The following is a 26,280-nucleotide window of genomic DNA, read 5'->3' on the forward strand; positions in this document are numbered from 1 at the left end:
CAGTCTTAAGTCCCTGGTCACTGGGGGGCCCTTAGTAATAAGCCATGAGGATTTAGATTCCTCTGGTAGCTCAGATGGTAAAGAATCTGCCTGCAGTGCAAGAGACCTGGGTTGGAAAGATCCCCTGGAGAAGGAAATGGCAACGCACTCCAGTATTCTTGCCTGAAGAATTCCATGGAAAGAGGAGCCTGGCAGGCTACAGTCCACAGGATCGCAAAGAGTCGGACACAACTGAGTAACTAACACTTTCACTTTTTTTCCCATTATATTTTAGCCATATATCTATGACTTCTCACTCCAGCCTTAGGCCATCTCAGATCCACAGAACTGGGGATCTGACCTCTATAGATTCCCTTTTCTCCAGCTAATCATTATCCTTGAATTGACATGCTTGTCCCTTCTCCTTGAAAAGTGGTGATGCCATCACTGAGTGTTATAAAATTAGTTTCAAAGCCATACTAATTCTGTCTCTTTTATACATCAAAACACTGCCATTTCTGATGACAGGCAAGATAAATTTGCCATGTTCACAGAAAACGGATGGCCCTTAAAAGCCTGAAATGCAAAAAGTCCTATATTTATAATTTCTTAAGTCCTTGATTCTTTAAATATACTGACATAATTTTGACCATCTGCATTTCATTTCCACTGAAAAGATGAAGACAAAAACAATGCTTAAAGTGAGAGCAAGAGATTTAGAAATGGGAGCTATGGAGAAAAACTCTTGATTATAAGGGCAGTTACTTGAAAGTTGATACTTCCTTTAAGGGAGATTATCAACAGCAATGCAGATGAAGATTCCCATGGGAAGAGAAGTTGATCTGATGACCTCATTCAGTTCTCTGATTCAGTATGTTTAAATGGACCATGCATACTTTGAGACTATGCTGTGAAATAGCAAAACTCTGATATATATGCACTGTTAGACGTGGATAAAATGTGTGTTAAAATGATGAGAAAGGAAGTATAGTTATTTATTAGGCAATACTGGATGAGTGAAAGGATAGCAATACGGGGTGAAAAGTGGCATCATATGTATTTACAGAAAATGCAGTTTATTGTCACCAGTTAATTGTCACCTGCCAATTGTCAGCAGGGTTAAAGCCAGTGAACAGCATTTGAATGAACAAAGTTTGTGTAACCAGAACTGGGACAGGAAATACAATAATATCTCCCTCTTACATTGAAGTTACATGTTATGTCATTTCATTACAATAACCACGTACTGCTAAGTCGCTTCAGTCATGTCCGACTCTGTGCGACCCCGTAGACGGCAGCCCACCAGGCTCCTCTGTCCCTGGGATTCTCCAGGCAAGAATACTGGAGTGGGTTGCCATTTCCTTCTCCAATGCATGAAAGTGAAAAGTGAAAGTGAAGTTGCTCAGTCATGTCCGACTCTTAGCGACCCCATGGACTGCAGCCCACCAGGCTCCTCCATCCATGGGATTTTCCAGGCAAGAGTACTGGAGTGGGGTGCCATCGCCTTCTCCGAATAACCACGTGAGCTTTCTCCAAATCTCAGAGGAGAAAACAGTGAAGCTAAGGGGGGTTCAGTGACCTGTCCACCATTCCTCCCTAAGCCTGAAACTTGAATCCAAGCACTTTGATTCAAAACCTGTGCTCTTTCTGCCTTACTACTCTCCCCACTCTGTAGGGATCTTTAGCTCAGGAAGCCAAATCCAGACAAATATTTTGTGGTGGTAAAACATACCCTTTTACAAATGATAGTGTTCTGCGTTGGTGACTCAGGCAGCTTAAAATGGAGTCATTCTTTCCCAAGACACCTTTTTGTTTTGTTTTGTTTTCCACCTTAAGCACAGAGGGAGGCTACACATTTTGGTCACAGTACCCAAGAAATAAGTATCAGTGTGCTTCCATTACATTCATTCTGTGTATTTGTATATATTAGAACAGGGATCACCAGCAGAGTAAAAATGATGCCTATCATTTGACTAGACCCAAAAGTGAGTTTTGGAAAGGATATTTAAAAATATTTAAAATATGGCTTATATTGCATATTAAGATTTAATTTGTTTATAAAAATCTTTGAGGACAATCAAACAGATTGCATTTTAATAAATTAATTGAGGTTTTTCTTTTCTAAATAAAAACTTAATGTTACCACAAGGTTCCTTTCTCAAATGAAATATAAACCTGTGTGGGTACTATCCCACAGATGTCTTCAGATGAACACTGCATGTGGTTATATATATATAGGTTTTATATATATAGGTAGGTGTCCCTCTGATTTATCTACCACTTTTCTTTGAAAATAACAATAAAAACAAATACCATATGTGGGTGGAATTAAGTGTTTTTCACAGCAGTACTTGAATTTGATTGTAGTCCTCACTCTTCTCTGTTGGTGGGGGCAAGAAAAATATATGGTGAACCCTGGGAAATAGAGAAATGTAGTGAGAGTGAGATGCTTAGCTTTCCCTGCACTGTTTCAGATTGAAGAGGCCCTTGTCTCTATTCTCAACCTCCTCCTCCCTTTCCGAGCTTAGCACCCATGTATTTTATGACACGCACTTCCCCCTCTTTTTGGTACCTACCAGGGGTAGAAAAACTCTTGTGTAAGGCTCTGAGAATCAACTTCAGCATTTTGTACCCCCTTCCCACATTGCATGTCCTCAGCTATGCCCTGGATTGAGGCCATGTCCAATGGGAATGGAACTTCTTGTCCCTGCCAGGCCTCCATACCAAAGTGAAATAAGATGGTATCTCAATTTTTCAGCAGTTTGGCTAGCTCAGCGCCCCAGAACATAGCCATGAAATCAGAAGTAGGATGGAAAAAAGGCCTCAAACCTTCCCATGCATATGTCTCAAAAATCATTAGTATTCTTTTCAACCATAAAGACAGAAGCCCTCAGGCACAGCCTGTTTATTGCAATTTATAGACAATTCTGCTTGATTATGTAATGCATGTATTAACCCACTGGTGACTGGAGACAGCCCATCAGTAAGGCTAGGAAGCTGAGAGTTCTCTAGCAGCTGGTGTGCCTCCAGCAGCAGGGAGAGGAAGATGGGGTGCTGGGCTGCTCGATGGGGCTCCACCATGTGGCTCCATAACCCCTGAGGTGATCACAAGGTGCTGCCTCCCATCATAGTAGTCACTGGTCTTCACAGTGAGTCTCAATCCTCAAACAAAGGATCTATGTGCTTCCGAAGCAGAATTTTTGGTGTATTTTTACAGAGACATATTGGAGAAGGAAATGACAACCCACTACACTATTCTTGAGAATTCCATGGACAGAGGAGCCTGGAGGGCTACAGTCTATGGGGTTGCAAAGAGTTGGACATGACTGAGTGACTAAACCACCACCACAGATTTCTATCCCAGATATTTTGGGAAAAGAATAATGCATGGTAGTAATGAATTAAGCTTCAGTTATCTAAAAAATATTTTTGCAGAAGTTCTCATTTGGTGATAACTCAGGATAAATGAAACGTTAGTAAATAATGAATATTCTCCCTTTCTTGTAAATCCGTAGTACCCTTCACATTTTCCATTAAGTTCTTTTCCAAGAAAAGTGGAAACTTAATGTGTTACCTAAATTCTCAATATAATGCTGTATTTGAGCAATGCTGTATTTGAGTTTTGGGTGTAAGCCAGAGACAATTCCTGTCGAAATAAATAATCTTTTGCAGACAGTAAATAGTTTTATATTTCTTCCTGATGTTCTCTCTTGTACTTGGTTGTAAAAAGTTGTCATCGGACAGAACATCTACCTTCCATACCCCTGGGCACTATGAGCACAGTATCACAGTCAAAGAATGAGAAAGACAGGCAGCTTCGAGAATCAGTCCAGAGGTACCAAAATCAGCTGGTAGAACCACGTCAACAGGTGAGCTGTTAGTAATTCTTTCCAAAAGCTACCCAGATTCTTGAGCGTGAGTACAGATTTTGTGCATACAGACTAACTAAAATGGTTTACCCAAATAAATGTGTAGCCTCTTTTTTTCTTCTTTTTTTGTCACCTCCTTTTCATTTTGGATCTAAGGACTGTTCTAGAGGTGATCACAGGTACTCCAGGGATCCAGAAAGGGAAAGGACTTCTTCAAATAATGCTATATTTTTATATGTGATAATAAAAGTCCATCTCCACAATAGTGTGTGAGAAATAAGGGAATATATTTCCAGTCTAGGGTGTGAGTACAGCCTTGTAGAGGTCAGCCGGTATGTCAAAGGTCACACAGTCAAGTTTGGGACTCAGATGTATATGACTACAAAGATTATGCTCTTTTTATCTCATTAGGCTTCTTCCCTGAGGGTAGATGTTTTGAGGTAAAGAGTTATTCTTTTAAAAAATACTAGCCTATAAATACAGGAACTTAACGTCTTATTTAATTGTTAAGAAAATTCAATAAATAAAACAGTATCAGTAAATATAGATAACCATGACAATTGCAAGTGAAAGAAAAAGTGGTGTGCAGAATTACGGTTTTAATCTCTTAACTAATAAAGTAATTGCATCCCTTTCTGTAGATTTAGCACCCAAGTTCAGCATTTTTTAATTGTGTTGCCTGTCAAGTTCCTCAAATAGAAATTGAGGAGGTCAGCAGCATATGTCCAAATGTGTTGACTCCTGTGTGGATGTCAGGAAATAAAATGCTCGTTTGAGTAGAAAATTCCCTTCCTGAATTGGGAGTTAAGACACTCGGGCTTACTACCTGATTATTATGTGTGTTCCTGGGTTCATGGAAAATAAACCTTCTTTTCTACCCCAGCTTCATCTTCTTACCTCTCTACCTTTGCTGAGGATCTGCTGTGCAGGTCAGCCACCACCTGGGGTCATAGACAACAAACACTGACTCTCCCCTTTTAGCCTGAAGTCTCAGAGTTTCTTTGGGGAAGAGAGTGAAAGTCATTTGGAAACATATTCACCTAACCAGTCTTCACTCTTCAAAGTTGCTCAACATTTTACATATCCTAGAGTGTCTGCTTTTGAGTTTTGTAACAGGTCAGACATAAAGATATCATCACTGGTTGTTATTTTAATCAGATCAGATCAGATCAGTTGCTCAGTCGTGTCCGACTCTTTGCGACCCCATGAATCACAGCACCCCAGGCCTCCCTGTCCATCACCATCTCCCGGAGTTCACTGAGACTCATGTCCATCGAGTCAGTGATGCCATCCAGCCATCTCATCCTCTGTCGTCCCCTTCTCCTCTTGCCCCCAATCCCTCCCAGCATCAGAGTCTTTTCCAATGAGTCAACTCTTTGCATGAGGTGGCCAAAGTACTGGAGTTTCAGCTTTAGCATCATTCCCTCCAAAGAAATCCCAGGGCTGATCTCCTTCAGAAAGGACTGGTTGGATCTCCTTGCAGTCCAAGGGACTCTCAAGAGTCTTCTCCAACACCACAGTTCAAAAGCATCAACTCTTCAGCGCTCAGCCTTCTTCACAGTCCAACTCTTGCATCCATACATGACCACAGGAAAAACCATAGCCTTGACTAGATGAACCTTTGTTGGCAAAGTAATGTCTCTGCTCTTGAGTATGCTGTCTAGGTTGGTCATAACTTTCTTTCCAAGGAGTAAGCGTCTTTTAATTTCATGGCTGCAGTCACCATCTGCAGTGATTTTGGAGCTCAGAAAAATAAAGTCTGACACTGTTTCCACTGTTTCCCCATCTGTTTCCCATGAAGTGATGGGACCAGATGCCATGATCTTAGTTTTCTGAATGTTGAGCTTTAAGCCAAGTTTTTCACTCTCCACTTTCACTTTCATCAAGAGGCTTTTGAGTTCCTCTTCACTTTCTGCCATAAGGGTGATGTCATCTGCATATCTGAGGTTATTGATATTTCTCCCGGCAATCTTGATTCCAGCTTGTGTTTCTTCCAGTCCAGCGTTTCTCATAATGTACTCTGCATAGAAATTAAATAAGCAGGGTGACAGTATACAGCCTTGACGTACTCCTTTTCCTATTTGGAACCAGTCTGCTGTTCCATGTCCAGTTCTAACTGTTGCTTCCTGACCTGCATACACATTTCTCAAGAGGCAGGTCAGGTGTTCTGGTATTCCCATCTCTTTCAGAATTTTCCACAGTTTATGGTGATCCACACAGTCAAAGGCTTTGGCATAGTCAATAAAGCAGAAATAGATGTTTTTCTGGAACTCTCTTGCTTTTTCCATGATCCAGCAGATGTTGGCAATTTGATCTCTGGTTCCTCTGCCTTTTGTTTTATTTCTTACTTTCCTTAACACCCCTTTTATTTTTATGAAGGCATTCAGCACATCTTGAACTGGTTTTATCTTTATTGCAGTCTCTGGATATTTTTTTCCTATAGAGGGTAGCACTGACCCTTAGATAGTGAGAGTGTATGTCATGAAGTCTTAATTACCTTTTTCTGTCTAGGATTGGATGTTTTATTCATCATCAAGGTAGAGATTTTGATGGAGGCTGATGAAATAACAGATTTGAGCCATCCATTCTACTTATTCTTTCTTTCTTGGTAGTCGGTTTTTTCATAAAAACTTGAGCCAGGTTTATAGATTCAGTCTGTTTCAGATATAAACAAAAAAGTTTAGCAGTACTTAAATAGAAACCTACTCCAAACAGTTCAAAGGATGTTAAAACTCATCATCTTCCCCTCGCCTGCTTTTGTGAAAACAATCCTCACATCTTTAACACGCTTCCAGGGTTCAGGGTCCTTAACTGACCCTGTTTTTGTGGTAATCAAGGAAAAATTTGGTTAGGGTTCACCTAACCATAGGAAACCAGTTAATTTTTTTTAATTGGAGTTAGTTGAATTACAATATTGTGTTAGTTTCTGCTGTACAGCAAAGTGAATCGATCGAATATATCCACATATCTGCTCTTTGTAAGATTCTATTTCCACATAGGACATTACAAATATTGAGTAGAGGTTCCTATGCTGTTCAGTAGATTCTCATTACTGGTCTGTTTTATATATAGTAGTGTATATACGTCAATCCCAGTCATCCAATTTATCCTCCCTGCCCCTTATCCTCTCGTAACCATAAGTTTGTTTCCTATATCCATGGCTCTACTTCTGGTTTGTCAATAACATTTACACCTTTTTTTTTTAGATTCCATTCATAAGCAAAATCATATATATTTGTCCTTTTGTGTCTGGCTTACTTCAGTCAGTATGACAATCTCTAGATCCATCCATGTTGCTGCAAATGGCATTATTTTTTTATTTTTTATGGCTGAGTAATATTCCATTGTATATATGTACCACATCTTCTTTATCCATTCCTCTGTTGTTGACATAATTTTGAGGTGGTCATTAAACGCATACTTGCCCTTGGAGCTGTTCTGTGCTTGGCATGGTGGGGAATAAGTGAAAGTGAAGTCGCTCAGTTGTGTCCAGCTCTTTGCAACCCCGTGGACTGTAGCCCACCAGGCTCCTCCATCCATGGTATTCCCCAGACAAGACTACTGGAGTGGGTTACCATTTCCTTCTCCAGGGGATCTTCCTGACCCAGGGATCAAACCCAGGTCTCCCACATTGCAGGCAGACGCTTTAACCTCTGAGCCACCAAATAACTCTAATACCACAATGTAAGCCCCATGATTGTAAGGATAGTTTTGGTTTTGTTCACTGTCTATTACCAAAAACACTGCCTGGCATGTATTCAACAGATAGTTGTTGAATCATGAAATAAAACATGACCTTGGATAATATACAGTCCCTTTGAGGACCAAGTCTGACAGCTATTTAAAAATTAGCAACCACTGTAAACCAGTGCTAGTTCAGTACTTGTCTGATCATGTGCTGTGCTTAGTCGTTCAGTTGTGTCTGACTCTTTGTGACCCAATGGACTGTAGCCCATCAGGCTTCTCTGTCCATGGGGATTCTCCAGACAAGAATACTGGAGTGGGTTGCCATGCCCTCCTCCAGGGGATCTTCCCAACCCAGGGATCGAACCCAGGTCTCCTGAATTGCAGGCAGATTCTTTACCATACTGCTGCTGCTGCTGCTGCTGCTAAGTCACTTCAGTCATGTCCGACTCTGTGTGACTCCATAGATGGCAGCCTACGAGGCTTCCCCGTCCCTGGGATTCTCCAAGCAAGAACACTAGAGTGGGTTGCCATTTCCTTCTCCAATGCATGAAAGTGAAAAGTGAAAGTGAAGTCGCTCAGTTGTGTCCAACTCTTAGTGACCCCATGGACTGCAGCCCACCAGGCTCCTCCGTCCATGGGATTTTCCAGGCAAGAGTACTGGAGTGGGGTGCCGTTGCCTTTGCCGATTCTTCACCATAGCTGAAACTAAATCAGAAGTTACAAGAAAATAGGGAGGGTGGCTTCATTCAAAAAAGTTTCATAAAGGAAGTGACACAATTTGTATCTTAAAGTCTATTTTGGGTAAATAAAGGGAAAGAACAGGGCATTCTAGGTGCGAAGAGCATTATAAACAAAGACCTGGAGATGAGCACGGGCTTTTTCCTTCATGGAACCAGTCTTTTAAATTACATGCTAAACTTACGTATTTTAAAAAATAAACTCAGCATTTCTGTGACATGCTTGTCTTTTAAAAACTGTATAAATCATTATAAGATATGGTAAATACTGAATAGAGGACCTCTGAAAGGTGAGCTCAGTTCCCCTTTCACAAAAATTATTTATGAAAGTATTCAAAAACTAATTTGGTAATAGCTGTTTGATGCCAGAAAAAAAGACTCAAAACCATCCAATATTCAATGAGAATTTACTTTGTTCCTGACTGCTTTTTAGAAGAAGTGCTGTTAGACTATGACGTAGGAAGGGTGGCAAAGTGAGAAAAACAGGGCATTGGTGCCATTCAGGTTCAGTGCACACACTATTCAGGTGTAGGATAGACATCACTGGAAAATCAAGTAATGGGTAGTGTGTTACCATCATTCCACTATATCTATCAGTGGTGCCCATTCTCTCAATATCAGGAAATAATGAGTTGCATGCCATGAAATTATGGTTTGCCCACCTCCTGTTCTCTCTTCCTGCCTCTGGATACCAGTGTTCACTTATTCGTTGATTAAATCTGGGGAGCAAATATAAAAATGGCCCAAATCTGCATACTTCATTTCTTACTCTTGCATTTCCGTTTTAATGGCAGAAGGCATCTTGATCTGGAAAACAAAGAGTTAACTTGGTAAATCAAAAGCCTTTCAGGATCTTCGATTCTTTGGTTGTTGGTTTTGTATCACTGACAACCAGGGAGGATGGAATAATGGTAGGAAGGGTAGTATGATGGTATTAGTATCAGAAATCAGCAGCTGCAGTGTCTTCTCCACCCTTTATGCATACTACTGGTATGCAGAGTGACAAAGTCTAGATTCTAGGTGCCCCACTGCAGGATGCCCTACTTAGAGAAAATTCACAGTGGGTCAGAAAACTGCTGGTAGAAGAGGTACCTCAGTGATTAGATCTTGTCCTCTAGGGAAAAATTAAACATGTTGGTTCAAAGCTACTATCATTTCCACAGGTGGTATTGTATTTAATCCTCACATTACAGTTATAACAATTATAATATCAGAAAGAGAGTGAATTTCAGAGCAATTCAGTAAGTTGAATCAGTCATACATCTTTAAATGGTGAAGTTAACTTTGGTTTCCTTTTTCCCTAATTCCAACACAATCTGCTCACAATCTCATATGATAAATATAGTCAAAAAGGATATGAAAACATTCACAAAGGCCACAAGCTGATATAATGCAAATCATATTTGTTAAGAGAAATGTATAAGTTCATAAACCTAGTAGGAGGGCTCAAATCCAAGATGTAATTGATAAGTTGTGCCAGCAAGCCAAGAGCCACTTTATAAATTGTGCTTCTGAAGCAGCACATTCTGCTCCTTCTCCTCTCTGAAGAGATGTATGAGTGTTCCTCACTGTGCGTTTCCGCGCTCATTCCTCATCACCTGCTGTTTTCTATACCGAGTGACAAGTGACACCTGCTGGCCAAGTAATGAAGCATTTTCATTTTTATCATCACTCTTGATTGTTTAGCTACTAATTGGCCCATCAGCTAGATAATTGTCATTCTGTTTTTCAGTAAACCTAGACAAGAATTTTAAAACCATAAGACAGAGTAACAGAATCAAGTCCTCTGCATTTGAGGATTTGGCAGTACTCAATTTTGCCCTTTTCTTAGTTTTCAGTTCAGTTCAGTTCAGTTCATTCACTCATTCATGTCCGACTCTTTGCAACCCCATGAATCACAGCACCCCAGGCCTCCCTGTCCATCACCAACACCCGGAGTTCACTCAGACTCACGTCCATCGAGTCAGTGATGCCATCCAGCCATCTCATCCTCTGGCGTCCCCTTCTCCTCCTGCCCCAAATCCCTCCCAGCATCAGAGTCTTTTCCAGTGAGTCAACTCTTCACATGAGGTGGCCAAAGTACTGGAGTTTCAGCTTTAGCATCATTCCCTCCAAAGAAATCCCAGGGCTGATCTCCTTCAGAATGGACTGGTTGGATCTCCTTGCAGTCCAAGGGACTCTCAAGAGTCTTCTCCAACACCACAGTTCAAAAGCATCAATTCTTCGGCGCTCAGCCTTCTTCACAGTCCAACTCTCACATCCATACATGACCACAGGAAAAACCATAGCCTTGACTAGATGAACCTTTGTTGGCAAAGTAATGTCTCTGCTCTTGAATATGCTATCTAGGTTGGTCATAACTTTCCTTCCAAGGAGTAAGCATCTTTTAATTTCATGGCTGCAGTCACCATCTGCACTGATTTTGGAGCCCAAAAAAATAAAGTCTGACACTGTTTCCACTGTTTCCCCATCTATTTCCCATGAAGTGATGGGACCAGATGCCATGATCTTAGTTTTCTGAATGTTGAGCTTTCAGCCAACTTTTTCACTCTCCTCTTTCACTTTCAAGAGGCTTTTGAGTTCCTCTTCACTTTCTGCCATAAGGGTGGTGTCATCTGCATATCTGAGGTTATTGATATTTCTCCCGGCAATCTTGATTCCAGCTTGTGTTTCTTCCAGTCCAGTGTTTCTCATGATGTACTCTGCATAGAAGTTAAATAAGCAGGGTGACAGTATACAGCCTTGACATACTCCTTTTCTTATTTGGAACCATTCTGCTGTTCCATGTCCAGTTCTAACTGTTGCTTCCTGACCTGCATACACATTTCTCAAGAGGCAGATCAGGTGTTCTGGTATTCCCATCTCTTTCAGAATTTTCTACAGTTTATGGTGATCCACACAGTCAAAGGCTTTGGCATAGTCAATAAGGAAGAAATAGATGTTTTTCTGGAACTCTCTTGCTTTTTCCATGATCCAGCAGATGTTGGCAATTTGATCTCTGGTTCCTCTGCCTTTTCTAAAACCAGCTTGAACATCAGCAAGTTCACGGTTCATGTATTGCTGAAGCCTGTCTTTGAGAATTTTGAGCATTACTTTAGTAGCATGTGAGATAGTGCAGTTGTGCGGTACTTTGAGCATTCTTTGGCATTGCCTTTCTTTGGGATTGGAATGAAAACTGACCTTTTCCAGTCCTGTGGCCACTGCTGAATTTTCCAAATTTGCTGGCATGTTGAGTGCAGCACTTTCACAGCATCATCTTTCAGGATTTCAAATAGCTCAATTGGAATTCCATCACCTCCACTAGCTTTGTTCGTGGTAATGCTCTCTAAGGCCCACTTGACTTCACATTCTAGGATGTCTGGCTCTAGATGAGTGATCACATCATCGTGATTATCTGGGTCGTGAAGATCTTTTTTGTACAGTTCTTCTGTGTATTCCTGCCACCTCTTCTTAATATCTTCTGCTTCTGTTAGGTCCATACCATTTCTGTCCTTTATCAAGCCCATCTTTGCATGAAATCTTCCCTTGGTATCTCTAATTTTCTTGAAGAGATCTCTAGTCTTTCCCATTCTGTTGTTTTCCTCTATTTCTTTACATTGATCGCTGAGGAAGGCTTTCTTATCTCTTCTTGCTATTCTTTGGAACTCTGCAGTCAATGCTTATATCTTTCCTTTTCTCCTTTGTTTTTCACTTCTCTTCTTTTCGCAGCTATTTGTAAGGCCTCCCCAGATAGCCATTTTGCTTTTTTGCATTTCTTTTCCATGGGGATGGTCTTGATCCCTGTCTCCTGTACAATGTCATGAACCTCAGTCCATAGTTCATCAGGCACTGTATCTATCAGATCTAGGCCCTTAAATCTATTTCTCACTTCCACTGTATAATCATAAGGGATTTGATTTAGGTCATACCTGAATGGTCTAGTGGTTTTCCCTACTTTCTTCAATTTAAGTCTGAATTTGATAATAAGGAGTTCATGATCTGAGCCACAGTCAATTTTAACATCACAATTTACAGTCTTTTCTACTTTCTATTGTTCAACAGGACAGCTGTGTCATAATCACACATATGGAGTATTGTTTTAGGTCCATTTCATTCAGGGATTTTGGTACCACTTTAAATACACTTAATGCCTTCAGATCATTATAAGGCAAATGATAACTTGATTCCTTGATGAAGCCTACTCTGTTTACCCATTTGTACCACTGGGATGATTCCCTGGAGAAGGGATTGGCAACCCACTCTATTGGAGAATCCATTAACAATCCACTGCCTGGAGAATTCCACGGCCAGAGGGACCTGGCAAGCACAGTCCATAGCGTCTCACATAGTCGGACATGACTGACTGACTAATACTTAAACTTTTTTCAAAGTCAGTGGGTAGTATAGTATATTTATATAATCGGTTCATTTGTGCAGACGTGCTGTGTTGCTTGTGTATTCTCTGGGTCCTCTGGGTTAACCTTCTGTGATTAATGTTAATTTCCCATCTGGAGCCACAGTCTAGGCTCTCTCTAATCTGACACTAGTCCCTTGGTATAAGTTTCTTCTCTTCTGCAGGATTCTCTCCCTGAGCTCCCGCAGGTTCCTCTGTGTTCTCCACTTCCTTGATGCCGCATGCCTCCATTCCTGACACTTTGTCTGAGTGCCTTTGTTCCCTAGTCCTTCAGGGTCCAAAATGAATGTCATTGCTGTGTGAAGTCTTCTCCCATTTCCCTGCTTGTAGAGATATCTCCTTCTTACACTTCCCCTTACCCTTCATGTGTGTCTTTCTTAAGGGCATATTTCACTTTTTAAAAAACTTTTATTTATATATTTGACTGCTGCTAAGTCGCTTCAGTCATGTCCGACTCTGTGCGACCCCAGAGACTGCAGCCGACCAGGCTCCCCCGTCCCTGTAATTCTCCAGGCAAGAACACTGGAGTGGGTTGCCATTTCCGTCTCCAATGCATGAAAGTGAAAAGGGAAAGTGAAGTCGCTCAGTCGTGTCCGATTCCTAGCGACCCCATGGACTGCAGCCTACCAGGCTCCTCCGTCTTTGGGATTTTCCAAAGGGTGGGGTGCCATTGCCTTCTCCGTGTATTTGACTAGGTTGTGTCTTATTTGTGGCACGTGGGCTTCTCTCTAGTTGTGGTGCACTGGCTTAGTTGCCCCTGTCACGTGGGATCTTAGTTCCCCAACCAGGGATCAAACCCGCATCCCCTGCCTTGGAAGATGGATTCTTAACCACTGGACCACCAGGGAAGTCTCCGTGTTTCACTTTCTACCTGGTATTATAGTTAGTCATGTGTTTTATCTGTCTCCTGTGTTTGACTGTAAGATTTTTGAAATAAGGGAACATTTTTATTCATCTTTGTGTTGCCAATAACACTTAGACCTGGACCTTTTATATAATAGATGTTTGCCAAATGAGTGAAGGGTTGAAGGAACAATTTGGTTTATGCAGAATTCTTCACAATTAGATACAAAGATAAATATTTTTCATTGGATTGGTTGAAGCTATATAGGTTAGACTTAAAACTGTCTACATCTATTCTTGGACACCATAATGTTCTCACACTTGGTCAAAATGAAGTGTTGGCATTTGAGTGGGAGTATAGAGACTATATTTGGATTTCATTTGTCACATTCATAGTCTTTGCATCACATGAAGAGCCTTTGTAAAATTCCATGCCTGTTGAGAAAACTCAATAGCCTTCTGTTCTTTCATGGTGCTTGCATGGACACAAAAACTGAGGCCGTGTGGTCTGACAGTTCCCACAGTAAGTGTACAGTTTAGCAGTAAATGTAAGGCAGAGAAGGCTCGCTGAACTTTTAGCTGTGTTTTCAAAATGAAATGGCATATCTGAGCACAACTTTATACTGAAGACTGTGAACACATTTTCTCATTTAGAATATAATCTTTTTAATGTATCGTTGTATAGGATGCTGAGATTTCTAATCTGTATACTAAGGAGCTTGATGCCTTAGAAAATCTATTTGTTTATCAAGCTTTTCAGCCTCCTTACATAAACTTCCATGATCTAAAATTTATGACACCTAAGCTGTTATGACACTCTGTCTAACAAGAGGCTGATGATGCTCACTGTAATTGAAATGTTTTACTTTATTACTCTTGTGACAAAGATCTAATTTCTCTGTGGTGATACCTGTCATTCCAAAAGGGATAATGCATGATACGGTCACATCTGTGGGCCCTGTGTTCGCAGTATAGCAAACAAGCTACTATTGCTCATGAGGAACATGTGTGGAAATTCTTTGAGGGCAGATATCATGAGTTCACTTCCTCATGTATCTCCCATCACTACATCTGGCTCAGTATTGGGCACAGTAGATGTCCAACAGTAGCTCTTCAACTCCTTAGCTTGATTTGCTTGTCCACATTCTTTTCTTTTCTCTTGAATTTTAATTGACATACAGTGTTATAGTAGTTTCAAGTGTATACCATAATGACTCAATATTTTCATATGTTACAAAATGATCACCACGATGTTTAGCCACCATAGAGAGTTGTTAGAATATTACTGACTGTATCTCTTGTGCTGTACATTGCATCCTCTTGACTTATTTATTTTATAATTGAAAGTTTGTATCTCCTAATCCCTTTCACCTATTTTGCCCATTTCCTCACCATTTTATCTTCTGACAGCCGCTAACTTATATCTATGAGTCTGTTTCTTAATTGCTTTGTTCTTTTTTTTTTTCCTCTTAAATTCCACATGTAAGTGAGATCATGTGATATTTGTTGTTCTCTGTCTGACTTATTTCACTTAGCTTTATACCCTGTAGGTCCGTCCATGTTGTCACAGATGGCAAGAGTTTGTTCTTTTTTATGGAAGAGTTGTTTATAAGCTGACCTCAGGTCTGTTTGATGTCACTAGTCCTTGATCCTAGCACACCCCTCCCCCTGATTCAGCCCAGTAAAAATGGGATTAAACTAGGTATTTGTGAATATCCATTTAATTTTATCTGTTTGCAATACAGGAGACCTGGGTTCGATCCCTGGGTCAGGAAGATCATCTGGAGGGAGGGCATGGCAACCCACTCCAGTATTCTTGCCTGGAGAATTCCATGGACAGAGGAACCCGGTGGGCTACAGTCCATGGGGTCGCAAAGAGTTGGACACCACTGCGCAACTGACACTTTACTTTTTACTTTCACTTTTGTCCAATTTTAGAGCCTATGAGTATTAGTTGCCCATCTTCATTTACAGGGTGTTAAGTTTGTAATGCCTGTATATATTTGTTTTACTTTGAATACAAACATGAGGTTTCTGGAGCAGAGCAGATCTATTATTTAATTATAGCAAATAATTACTCTGATTCCCTTTTGTTCTAATTTGTACCCCTGGGGCAGTGGATGAGATGAGGCAGATCATATGTTATCCTATATATACTGGAGTTTGTATCATCAGCGAGAAAGTTGGAAAAAAAATCTGGTTATTTATATAAGAGAGGGGCAGCCTCCTCCCTAACTCCACCTTATTGCCTGTCAGACACATACTTCTTTGCTCTTTGAGAAGGATCCTGGATTCTTACTGTTACCCTATGGAATATAAGTAAATCTCTTAGGGGAAAAATAAGACTATCTTCTTTAGCTATGCTTCTACGTCCTCAGATCTCATTCCTTCCTTAACATGTAAATACATACCTCTAGGGGGGTAAATCTCTTCAGATGCTCTCTCACTAATAATTAGTCATAAATTAAATTCTAAAATTTGTTCTTCTAGGCTAGGTCTAAAGTTTTGGTAAAATTTGATCAGAAAGCCTTCATAGTACAGAAACATAAAAATACTGTCTCTACAGTCCCACTAAGCATGAATCTAAAATTAAAAGGTAGAATCCTCTGTCTTCCAGGGCCATGAGTCTATGATGATCAGGTCATTTGTGTAAGAACTTCACATGTTTGTAAAAATTCAAATTCCTGAGGTCTACAGCAGACTGACTCAACAAGAGTCTCTGAGACAGAAGCCTTGGAATCTGCTTTTCTGTCCAGCTCTCCACATGATTCTTATGCACCACAGCCTTTTTCTCCTTTATTCCTGACTTTAAGGACCCTCTGTTTTTCCTACTGGCAGAGATACTTCATGTTCTGCAGCTTTTGCTATTGAATCTGTGATTTTCAGGACTTTCCAAACATGGAAAGAAATGTAACAGTCTTCCTGGGAGACTTTATGAGTATCATATAAAAATAAATACCAATATTAGCAAGCTTTCTAAGGTGATGATGAGTCTCTGAAATCTGAAGAGGTGATGGTGATGATAAAGATATTACCACTAGCAAACAACCATTCATTGAGTAACTGAGACAGAATTTGAAATGGATTAACTATGTTACCTAGATTTCTGTTTTACAAAAAACGCAAAGATGTGCTGCCATTAGTGGTACTTTTCTATTCAAAATGTAGTTGAGACATTTTTGCTGTGTATTTCTATGATGTCTGAAGTTCTTTTGTAGAAACACAACTCTGAAATGAATATAAAAAGAGGAAAATGAATGGAATTAAAAATTTTTATTACAACTTCAGTGATGTGATTAGTCGTTCAGGTTAAAACTCACTGTAATAAAACTTTTTATCAAAAAGTAATTATCTTTAAGCTAGCACCAAAAATGATACAAACCCAAATGATGTAAGTGTGTCATACCTTGTTACTAGGCTACACTCAATCCATTTCTCTATATCAGGAATAAGATACTGGCATTTAATATAAAGCATCTCAAATATGTGATAACATCTGACAGGTAATGAAGAAGTAGTCACATTATGAGTGCAGAATAGAACTGTGGCGGTGTTTCAACAGAGAAAGAAATGAGCAATAGTCTCTGGGAACATCTGTTTATCCTGTTAATCACCAACATTTTATTGAGTACCTATAAAGTGCTAATGGATAAGGAAATGGCAACCCACTCCAGTACTCTTGCCTGGAGAATCCCACGGGTGGAGGAGCCTGGTGGGCTGGTCTATGGGGTCACAAGGAGTTGGACACGACTGAGCGACTTCACTCACTCACTCACTCAAAGCGCTAAACACTGTGATGGGTACTACAGATAAAAAATGACTTTCAGAGAGAGATACAAGTGTTACCATGACTATGAGACAATGTGATACATACCGTGATTTCTGCTATAAATATGGCTATATAGATGTAGCATCTTCCTGTTCTTTTCCTGGGAGTCTTGTAAGAGCAACCAGAAAATAGAGAACAAAAATGCAAACTCCAGTTTCAGTCGAGCTAGGAAATATATACCAGAATACCCCAGGGCTGCCCAAGGCAGTCAAGATAATGCAAGAATCCCACAGGAGGAAACGGAGAGAAATGGAAGAAAGAACCCAGCAATAGCACTTCTAAAGAATCAACACAAATACACTTACTAAAGAAGGGTTCATCTGGAGATGGAAAATCTATAGCCTTGGAACCTTACTGGACCTGCTTGGGTTCACAGAAGATGTGGAGTGTACATGAAAGTACTCAAAAGCCATGTTTGCAGAAGATGAGAAAAAGAATTTCTTGGGGAGAGATGAGAAAAGAGATTTTGCTTATGGAAACAAAAAAGAAAAACTCGCCTAGACTCTTATCCTCCACCTACCCTTCCTATAGAAAACTCTGGCAGATAGATAGTCTGGGAAAACCAAACTCTTATAATGGTGTGTTTAAGATACTATGATAGCAGCTAAATATCTACAAAAAAAGAAAAGACTATCCCAGTAATATATGAATATAGCACCATATAAATATGGATGTCAGTTATTAGTGACACAGTTAAGGGCAGTGTATCCTCAACAGTCCCTTGAAGCTCAGATCCAGGGCTCTGACCTGTGCAGAGCTATTGCTAATGGTCAAGATTTGTTCCAGGTGCTGGAAACTACACGTGGAGAAAAAAGGTCTCCAGAGAGGGGAGATGAGGGCTGTGGAGACAATTTCTGATACCATGGCACCCTTGTATTGCTCATAAGATGTTTGCTTGTAATTGCTTGTAATTTTGCTTGTATTGCTTGTAATACTTCATTGCATTATCTTGTACTGTCCAGTCACTACCAATCATATACCATTACTGTATGTCTAAACTGAAAGGGACTCCTTAAGGATTGGCAAGAGTGTGTGAGCTTGGCACTTCTTTAAAAAATGAAGATCATTGAATTATTATAATATGCCAATTAAAAGTTGTTTTTACTTACATTTGTCTAATGATTTTTTTCCATAATAGCCTCAGTTTATACCAGTGAATAGGATCACTGAGCTCACTAGCCCCTTCCAAGCTTCAACATCTAAGGTGAGTAATTTAAGTGGGATTGAGTCATTTGTGACATTTCCCATAGGAATGATAAGACTTACCAAGGGCCAAATGTCATCATGGTTTAATATGTTCAGAAAGTGAAGCACTCATAGATATTTTTTCACCATCATCATTTTTTATTATAACAATTCATGTTTATTAGGAAAAACTCAGAAAGTAAAGTATAAATAAGAAAATTTAAACCACCCATTGTCTTACTGCATGGAGTTGATGACCATTTTAGATATCTTAATGTACTTATAATTATATCTTTCCAGTATATTATTTATAATATATATGTGTTATATAAAATTATGCATATAAAATCAGAGAGAGAGTGTGTATGTGAGTCTGTAGGTATATATTTACCTAGAAATACATTCTATATGTAATTCCTACGTTGTTTCTTATGTTTGCTAAATGTCATATTACATTTTATTCCTCAAATGTCTGTTATTATCTAAAATTTAAAAATTTTTGAACCTTCAGTTATATCAGTCACACACACAAAATTATGAAAAACTCTTTACAATTTTGGTTATTCAGATTTCTTAGCAGGCAAATGGTGAGATTGTAAACCTCAACCAAATTTTAAGTTAATAAATAGCTGACCTACATGCACCAGGGATCCAAAAGCAAGAAAATCTGTGCTCAGAAGTAAGTCAGGAAGCACAGTGTATTACCAATTTGGAGTCTTTTGCATCTTTAAGATCAGACTTCTTGACTCAGCCCAGCTCTGCTGAATCAAATTCTGAATGAGCCATTATAGCAGTATACCTTTGCCAAAGTTTATTTTCTAAGCTTCTGATTTTTAAAACTGTTGTTAGTAATGCTGCTGCTGCTAAGTCGCTTCAGTCGTGTCCGACTCTGAGACCCCAGAGACGGCAGCCCACCAGGCTCCCCCGTCCCTGGGATTCTTCAGGCAAGAGTACTGGAGTGGGGTGCCATTGCCTTCTCCGGTTGTTAGTAATAAATATCACCTAATATTATAAGATTATAAGGGAATGGTAATTAATTATAAATAAGCCAGCTACCCCAAATTAAAAGCATGTTCTTTCTTATTTAAGGGAAATAAGAAAATTCAGAGAATCAGACCTTCCAGTGATGACTTGAAGCATGAGTCTCTTTCATCCTTTGAGCTTTTGGTCAACCACAGAGGCTGGGAAAAAAACACAGAAGGAGGGGACTCTGATGTAGAGTATATTTCAGAGACTAAAATTATGAAAAAGTCTGGGCAGAAGAAAGTGAAACCTCAACAGCAGACTTATCCAGCAGTTCCACTGGAAAATGTCAAACTAGCTAGCAGAGACCAGGTGATTTTTTTTGTTGTTGTTACTTTTTCACAAAAGTGTATAGTCATTCACTTTTCCAGAAATAACATTTTTTAAAGATTTTGCTTCATTTCACATTTTTAAAGCATTCTAATTATAGCATACATATTGTAATCTGAGTTCCCTGGACAAAGTCCCAATTTCTATTTTTTCCCTACATTGTCTCTTTTGGAAGAAAAGTCAGATTGCTAATATCAGCACTGAAGGGCTCCTAAAGAACACCTGTATGGGATAAAGATTTTAATCTGTATTTAAGAGAGAAATATCCATACAGGATAAACCTGTAATCTTGAGAAATTTGCATTCAGTGCTTTATAGCAAAAATGCTTGGTCAAATTTTACATAGGTAGTTATCCCTATAGTCCAAGTTCTGGAAAAATAAAATGTGATGTTGATAATGTAACTAACTGCTGAGCTTGATTATAATGAATGTACACCCTAGGATTTCCATGTATCTAAATGACTTTCTTTTAAAAAAAAAAATTACACTTTCATTCTTACAGTGTTGATGCTTATTTAATTCCTCTTTGAGAATCTGCCCTTAGTTTCAGTGTATAATAATAACAACACTTAAAATTGAGTGGGCATTTACCCTGTGTCTGATCAGTGTTCAGTGACCACAGGTATTTTCTCACTGGCTTCCCTGGTGGCTCAGACGGTAAAGAATCTGCCTGTAATGTGGGGAACCCAAGGTTCGATCCCTGGATTGGGAAGATACCCTGGGGAAGGGAATGGCTACACACTCCAGTATTACCTGGAGAATTCCATGGACAGAGAAGCCTGGCAGGCTACAATCCATGAGGTCCCAAAGGGCTACAGTCCATGGGGTCACAAAGAGTTGAACACCACTGAGCGACTAACACTTTCACTTCACTTCACTTCACTTCGTTATCTTACTACCTTTAAAAAATCTTCTATAAGCCAAAATTTATTGCTTAGTTTATCTGCCTTGTTGATAAAACTTGATTACTAATATTTTTTTACTGTTTCTAAAAATTTACTTTACCCTGAAAGGGTGAATATGGGCCACATGGAAAATATTCCAATGAGTTGCCATCATATCTGAAAGCAGGGAACTAATTTCATTGGCAAATATCCACTGAGCTTCTGCCCTGTGTAAGATAGTGTACTAAGCATGGTGGAAGATAAGATTTCAGGCATGGTTCCTTAAAAAAGAATTATTCTGAATAATAGTTACATTACAGAAATATCTCACACATTCCTTTGTAATATCTCTGAAAAATGGTATTGGATTCTTGAAAATCTTTAGTGATATAGGCTTATTACCTCCTAAAGGCAGCCTTTTCTTACTTCATTTTTGGGTAGCTCATTCTCTTAGATTATTTGAAATACGGATCCCTATAATTTTGAAGTTTTGGCCCTAAGTCTTTTCTTGAGGCTGTTGAGGCCAAACTGAATCTTGAATCTGTCTACCTTCTTCAGAATTTTAGTTTGAATTATGCATTATATTTGAGTGTAGGAATTCATCTATTCAGCAGATACTCAACTTTTGCATGCTTATAATAGAAAAAGCAGTTGCTATCACTTTATAATTATATCTCATTTAACTCCTGATTTCATTAACTGTGGAATTTCAAGATTTGGGATTTGTAGACTAATTTTATGGGGAGGTTGCATGCTTCAAAGACAACATACAAGTGATCACAAAGTTGTGTTAGAATAGCACATTTTAGAATGTAAATATGGAGATTCACATATGTATGTGTGAATATATTATGTGTAAAATCATCTGTTATGTGCCATTCAGTATGTTAGCCAGCTACAGGGGATTTAGCTGTGAGCAAAACCACCTATAGTCCCAAGTCCCCGCTGAACTTATAGTCTAGTGATAGAGACAGACAATCCAATGATTATACAGATAAATGGGAACGGACACTGAGGCAGCTTTTATGACATAGTAGTGTGAGTCGTTATAATAGGAGGTTTGACCCTGGGAGGACAGGGAAGTCTTCCTTGAAAAAGTGATGACATAACTGTTAGGTTTGAATTCCAATTAAGTGGCTAAATGGAGAGGAAGATCATTTCCAATCAGTGCAAACATTATTTGCTAATGAGAGAACATGGAATACAAAGTACCTTAAGAAGACAGCTCCCTGGAGAAGGGAATGGCAACCCACTCCAGTATTCTTACCTGGAGAATTCCATGGACAGGAGCCTGGCAGGCTACAGGCCATGGGGTTGCAAAGAGTGGGACATGACTGACTGACTGACACTTCACTGACACTAAGAAGACAGCTAAGCTGTGGTGGGGCAGTGAGGGAAAGGGGGCTGTGGTGTGAGATGGGCAGGGAGTCATCAGAACCATTCAAGCTGATACTTTGATAAGGGATTTTGTATTTATCCTGAAAGCAACAGAAAAACACTGAAGGATTTTAAACAGGGAAGTGGCATGATCAAAATTTCCTTTAGAAAAGATTGCTTTGGGTTAGTATGAAAAATGGATTCTCAGCAAGCAGAATGAATGTGGGCAGAGCAGTTAAAAGGCTATTGCAGTGGCCTTGGGGGGAAATAATGGTGGTGTGGGTGAGGTGATCATGTGGAGGGGAGAGAAGTGGACATATTCGTTCCTGTGTATTTGGCTTGAGGAGGGAACACTGACCCGTTTGCTGAGATACGGGGTGTAGATGATCGGAGAGGCTGAATTCCGTTGAAAGGTCAACTCAACCAGGCCAAAGGCCAAAAAAGTTCACTAACTTAATGACTTAGTAGTGATAGGAATAATCACAGGAGGAATTTCATTGTTATTGAATTGGAGAGAATAGAAACCAGGTTACAATGGATTGATTAGCAAGTGGAAGGGGAAGAAATGAAGACATGTTGTACGTCAACTCTTAGGAAGAATTTTTAGGTTGTTTGAGATTTTTCTTGTTTCTTGGGATAAGCTTGTATCACTATAAACTTCCCTCTTAGAACTGCATATTCTGTTTTGGAAAAATTTGTTTTTGTTTTCATTTATTTTTGGGTGTTTTTTATCTCTTCCGTGATCCACTAGTTGTTTAGTAGCGTATTGTTTAGCCTCCATGTGTTTTTTTTTTTTTCTTTGCAGTTTTTTCCTTGTAATTGGTGATAAAATAAACTCAAAAGGGATTAAAGACCTAAATGTAAGACTGGATACTATACAACTCCTAGAGGAAAACATAGGCAGAACACTCTTTGACATAAATCGCAGCAAGATTTTTTTTTGGATCTGTCCCCTAGAGTAATGGAAAACAAAAGCAAAAACAAACAAATGGAACCTAATTAAACTTAAAAGCTTTTCCATAGCAAAGGGAGCCAGAAACCAAATGAAAAGACAACTTACAGAATGGGATAAAATATTTGCAAATGATGTAACCACAAGGGATTAAGCTCCAAAATATACAAACAACTTAATACAGCTATATATATACAGCTGTGTGTGTGTGTGTGTGTGTGTGTGTGTGTGTGTGTATATATATAAAACAACCTAGTAAAAAAATGGGCAGAAGATCTAAATATGCATTTCTCCAAAGAAGACATACAGAAGGCCAACAAGACACATGAGAGGATGCTCAACATCACTAATCATCAGGGAAACACAAATCAAAACCTTTGAGATATTACCTCATGTCTGTCAGAATGGCTGTCATTAAAAAGAACACAAATAAATGTTGGTGAGAAGAGAATCCTCATACACTATTGGTGGGAATGTAAATTGGTGCAGTCACTGTGGAAAACACTATACAGGTTTCTCAAAAAATAGTGTTTTGATGGGATAGAGATTGATATTTGGTTTGCAAGGTTAGCACTCAAGACTATTCTAGAAGACTTGGACTTCTAGATGAAAGTCTACTCAAAAATTTAGATATGTCTAAGAAATCTTAATGATTTCAGGGTAATCAGTGAAATTTTACATCTAGTACCAAACATTGACAACTTCAGGTTAACCCTGAGAGTTATCAAACTGTGGACCAAACACATAACATCTACTCCAATATATTAGGTTTCCTCGGTGGTGTCTCCTGGGCTATGCTCATAGCAGGAACTTGCCAGCTTTGTCCAAATGCAATAGTATCAACTTTTGTACAGAAATTTTTCTTGGTATTTTCTAAATGGTATGTGTTTAGATTATATTAAAATGAAATTGATTGTAGACACTGAAAAAACAAAAGAACTATCCCATGATCCAACAGTTCCACTCCTGGGTATATATTAAAAAAAACCCAAACTCTAGTTTAACAAGATACAAGCACCCCAGTGTTCATAGCAGTTCACAGCAGCATTATTTATGATTGCCAAGATATGGAAGCAACCTTAGTGTCCATCAGCAGATGAATGGCTAAAGAAGAGGTGGCGTGTATATACAATAGAGTATTGCTCAGCCATAAAAAGAATGAAAATGTGCCATTTGCAGCAAACACTATATGATATCACTTATATATGGAGTAAAAAAATACAGCAAACTAGTGAATATAAGGATAAAGAAGCAGATATATAAAGAACAAGCTAGTCATTATCAGTGAGGAAAGGGAAGGGGGCAATGTAAGTGTAGGGAATTAAGAGATACAAGCTATTATATATAAAAAAGCTACAAGGCTATATTGTACAACATTGGGAATATAGCCAATATTTTATAAAATGTACATTGAAACTGTAAAAAAAATTTTAAATGACTGCAGACATCTCACATACTAGGCATATTCAACGTCTACTGATTAAGAATGACATAGTAAAAGAAAGCCATCATAGATATTTTTTAATGAATATATATCTTATTCCTCCCAGCAACATCCACATAAATTTTAAAAACAATGTATATATACATATATATATATCCATATGAAATGTTATATATTCAGTATATAGACAGTAATTCATGCAAATTCTTTGCAAAATACTATAAGGCCTTTGATTCACTGTTGAGTGCCATAATCTACACCATTCGTCTCATACTTAACTTGCATTATGATGTTATTTTGTTGAATGCCCTCTGTTTATCCTACAGAAGCCAGCACTTAATAGAAGCTGAAGGAAGGAAAGAGTGACAGTGGTTTAATATGTACAATTGATTGCTACTAATCCTTGTATATTTTTTGTTAATACCTTGCTATAGGCCTCTTGGGAAATGAAGAGAAAGAGGAGTCAAAACCTTGCTTCAATTGAAGTTGAAACCAGCAACAGCAATTCAGATATAATCCCGGTGAGACAAACTTTGCTGACTAAATGATACCTTGAAATGTATTCACATTTGTAAAGATTAGAGGAACCCAAGAGGTATTTCACATTAGTGCCCAAAGTAACTGAAACATTTAATTGAATAATTGCTTTTAAGTGAAGAAACAGGACTCAGAAAAGTTTGTTACTTGCCCAAAACTACACAAATTAGTGAAAACACAGCTGAGATTTATGCCTCCTGACCACTAATCTTGTAGTGTTTTTCATGTTGGTTGTCAGGGTGAGAAAGCTTTAATATTGTTGTTCAGTTGCCCAGTTGTATCCAACTCTTTGTGAACCCATTCTATTGGGTTAATGTATATATGTGTATAACATTCTATATATATATAAACTGTGTGTGTGTGTGTGTGTATATATATACATAAACTTGAAGTTCATCTCAAAACCTACCTACATGCCCAAATCCAAAGCATATGAACCTTTCTGTAATTCATAGTGTGGATTCTTACTAGAAAGTATAATTCTAAACTGACTTAAATTAGGACACTGACAAAAACCCTTCAAAGAGAAGTCTCTTCAAGAAATCTAGACACGCTTCCCATGTGCTTCTCTATAGATTGTGTGTCCCTGATTCTAACTTGGTAGTCAATATCAAAGACCTGCATATCGTACTATTCTGCCATAGACCCTAGCAGAGGTAGTTTTCCTCTCTGAACCTAGTGTAAAAGTCCTTGGTTTGTAGGAAGAGGGCTTCCCAGATGGCTCAGTGGTAAAGAATCTGCCTGCCAGTGCAGAGAGATGCAGGTTTGATCCCTGAGTCAGGATGATCCTCTGGAGGAGGAAACGGCCACCCACTCTAGTATTCTTACTGGGATAGTCCCATGGATAGAGGAGCCTGGCAGGCTACAGTCCATGGGATCACAGAGTCCTACATGATTGAGCAACTAATCATGCATGTGTGGGAAGAATGGACTCAAGGATTATGAGAAATACTTTATCTATGAAGCCATGTTAAAGACTTTATGTTATAGGGCACCCCTTGTGTTATATTAATAATAAAAAGGTTCATTTGAATATTAGAATTTAATATCATGAAAAAAATCTATTTGATACTTTCTTTTATCAGAATATGAATTTTTTTACTCATTATAGTTCTCTTTGTACCTTGATTTCCAAGAAGCTTATAACTAAACTTTAATCTGTATAAGAATAACTATTTTTGCCTAGATTATAATTTTTTGACATGATAAT

General features: G+C 38.9%; 1 protein-coding gene across 1 annotated transcript in view; it reads left to right on the plus strand.

Moving 5' to 3' along the window:
- Positions 1-26,280, plus strand: part of MORC1 (MORC family CW-type zinc finger 1) — a 167,544-nt gene that overhangs the window by 98,848 nt on the left and 42,416 nt on the right. Inside the window, 4 exon segments of the mRNA XM_086415626.1 lie at positions 3,710-3,848; positions 18,476-18,541; positions 19,612-19,857; positions 24,968-25,054. Coding sequence (XP_086271752.1) covers positions 3,710-3,848; positions 18,476-18,541; positions 19,612-19,857; positions 24,968-25,054 — 538 coding nt within the window.

This window comes from Bos grunniens, chromosome 1, assembly GCF_055505025.1.
Source record: "Bos grunniens cultivar Pamir isolate PY7600 chromosome 1, Bosgru_T2T1.0, whole genome shotgun sequence".
NCBI classification, from domain to species: domain Eukaryota; kingdom Metazoa; phylum Chordata; class Mammalia; order Artiodactyla; family Bovidae; genus Bos; species Bos grunniens.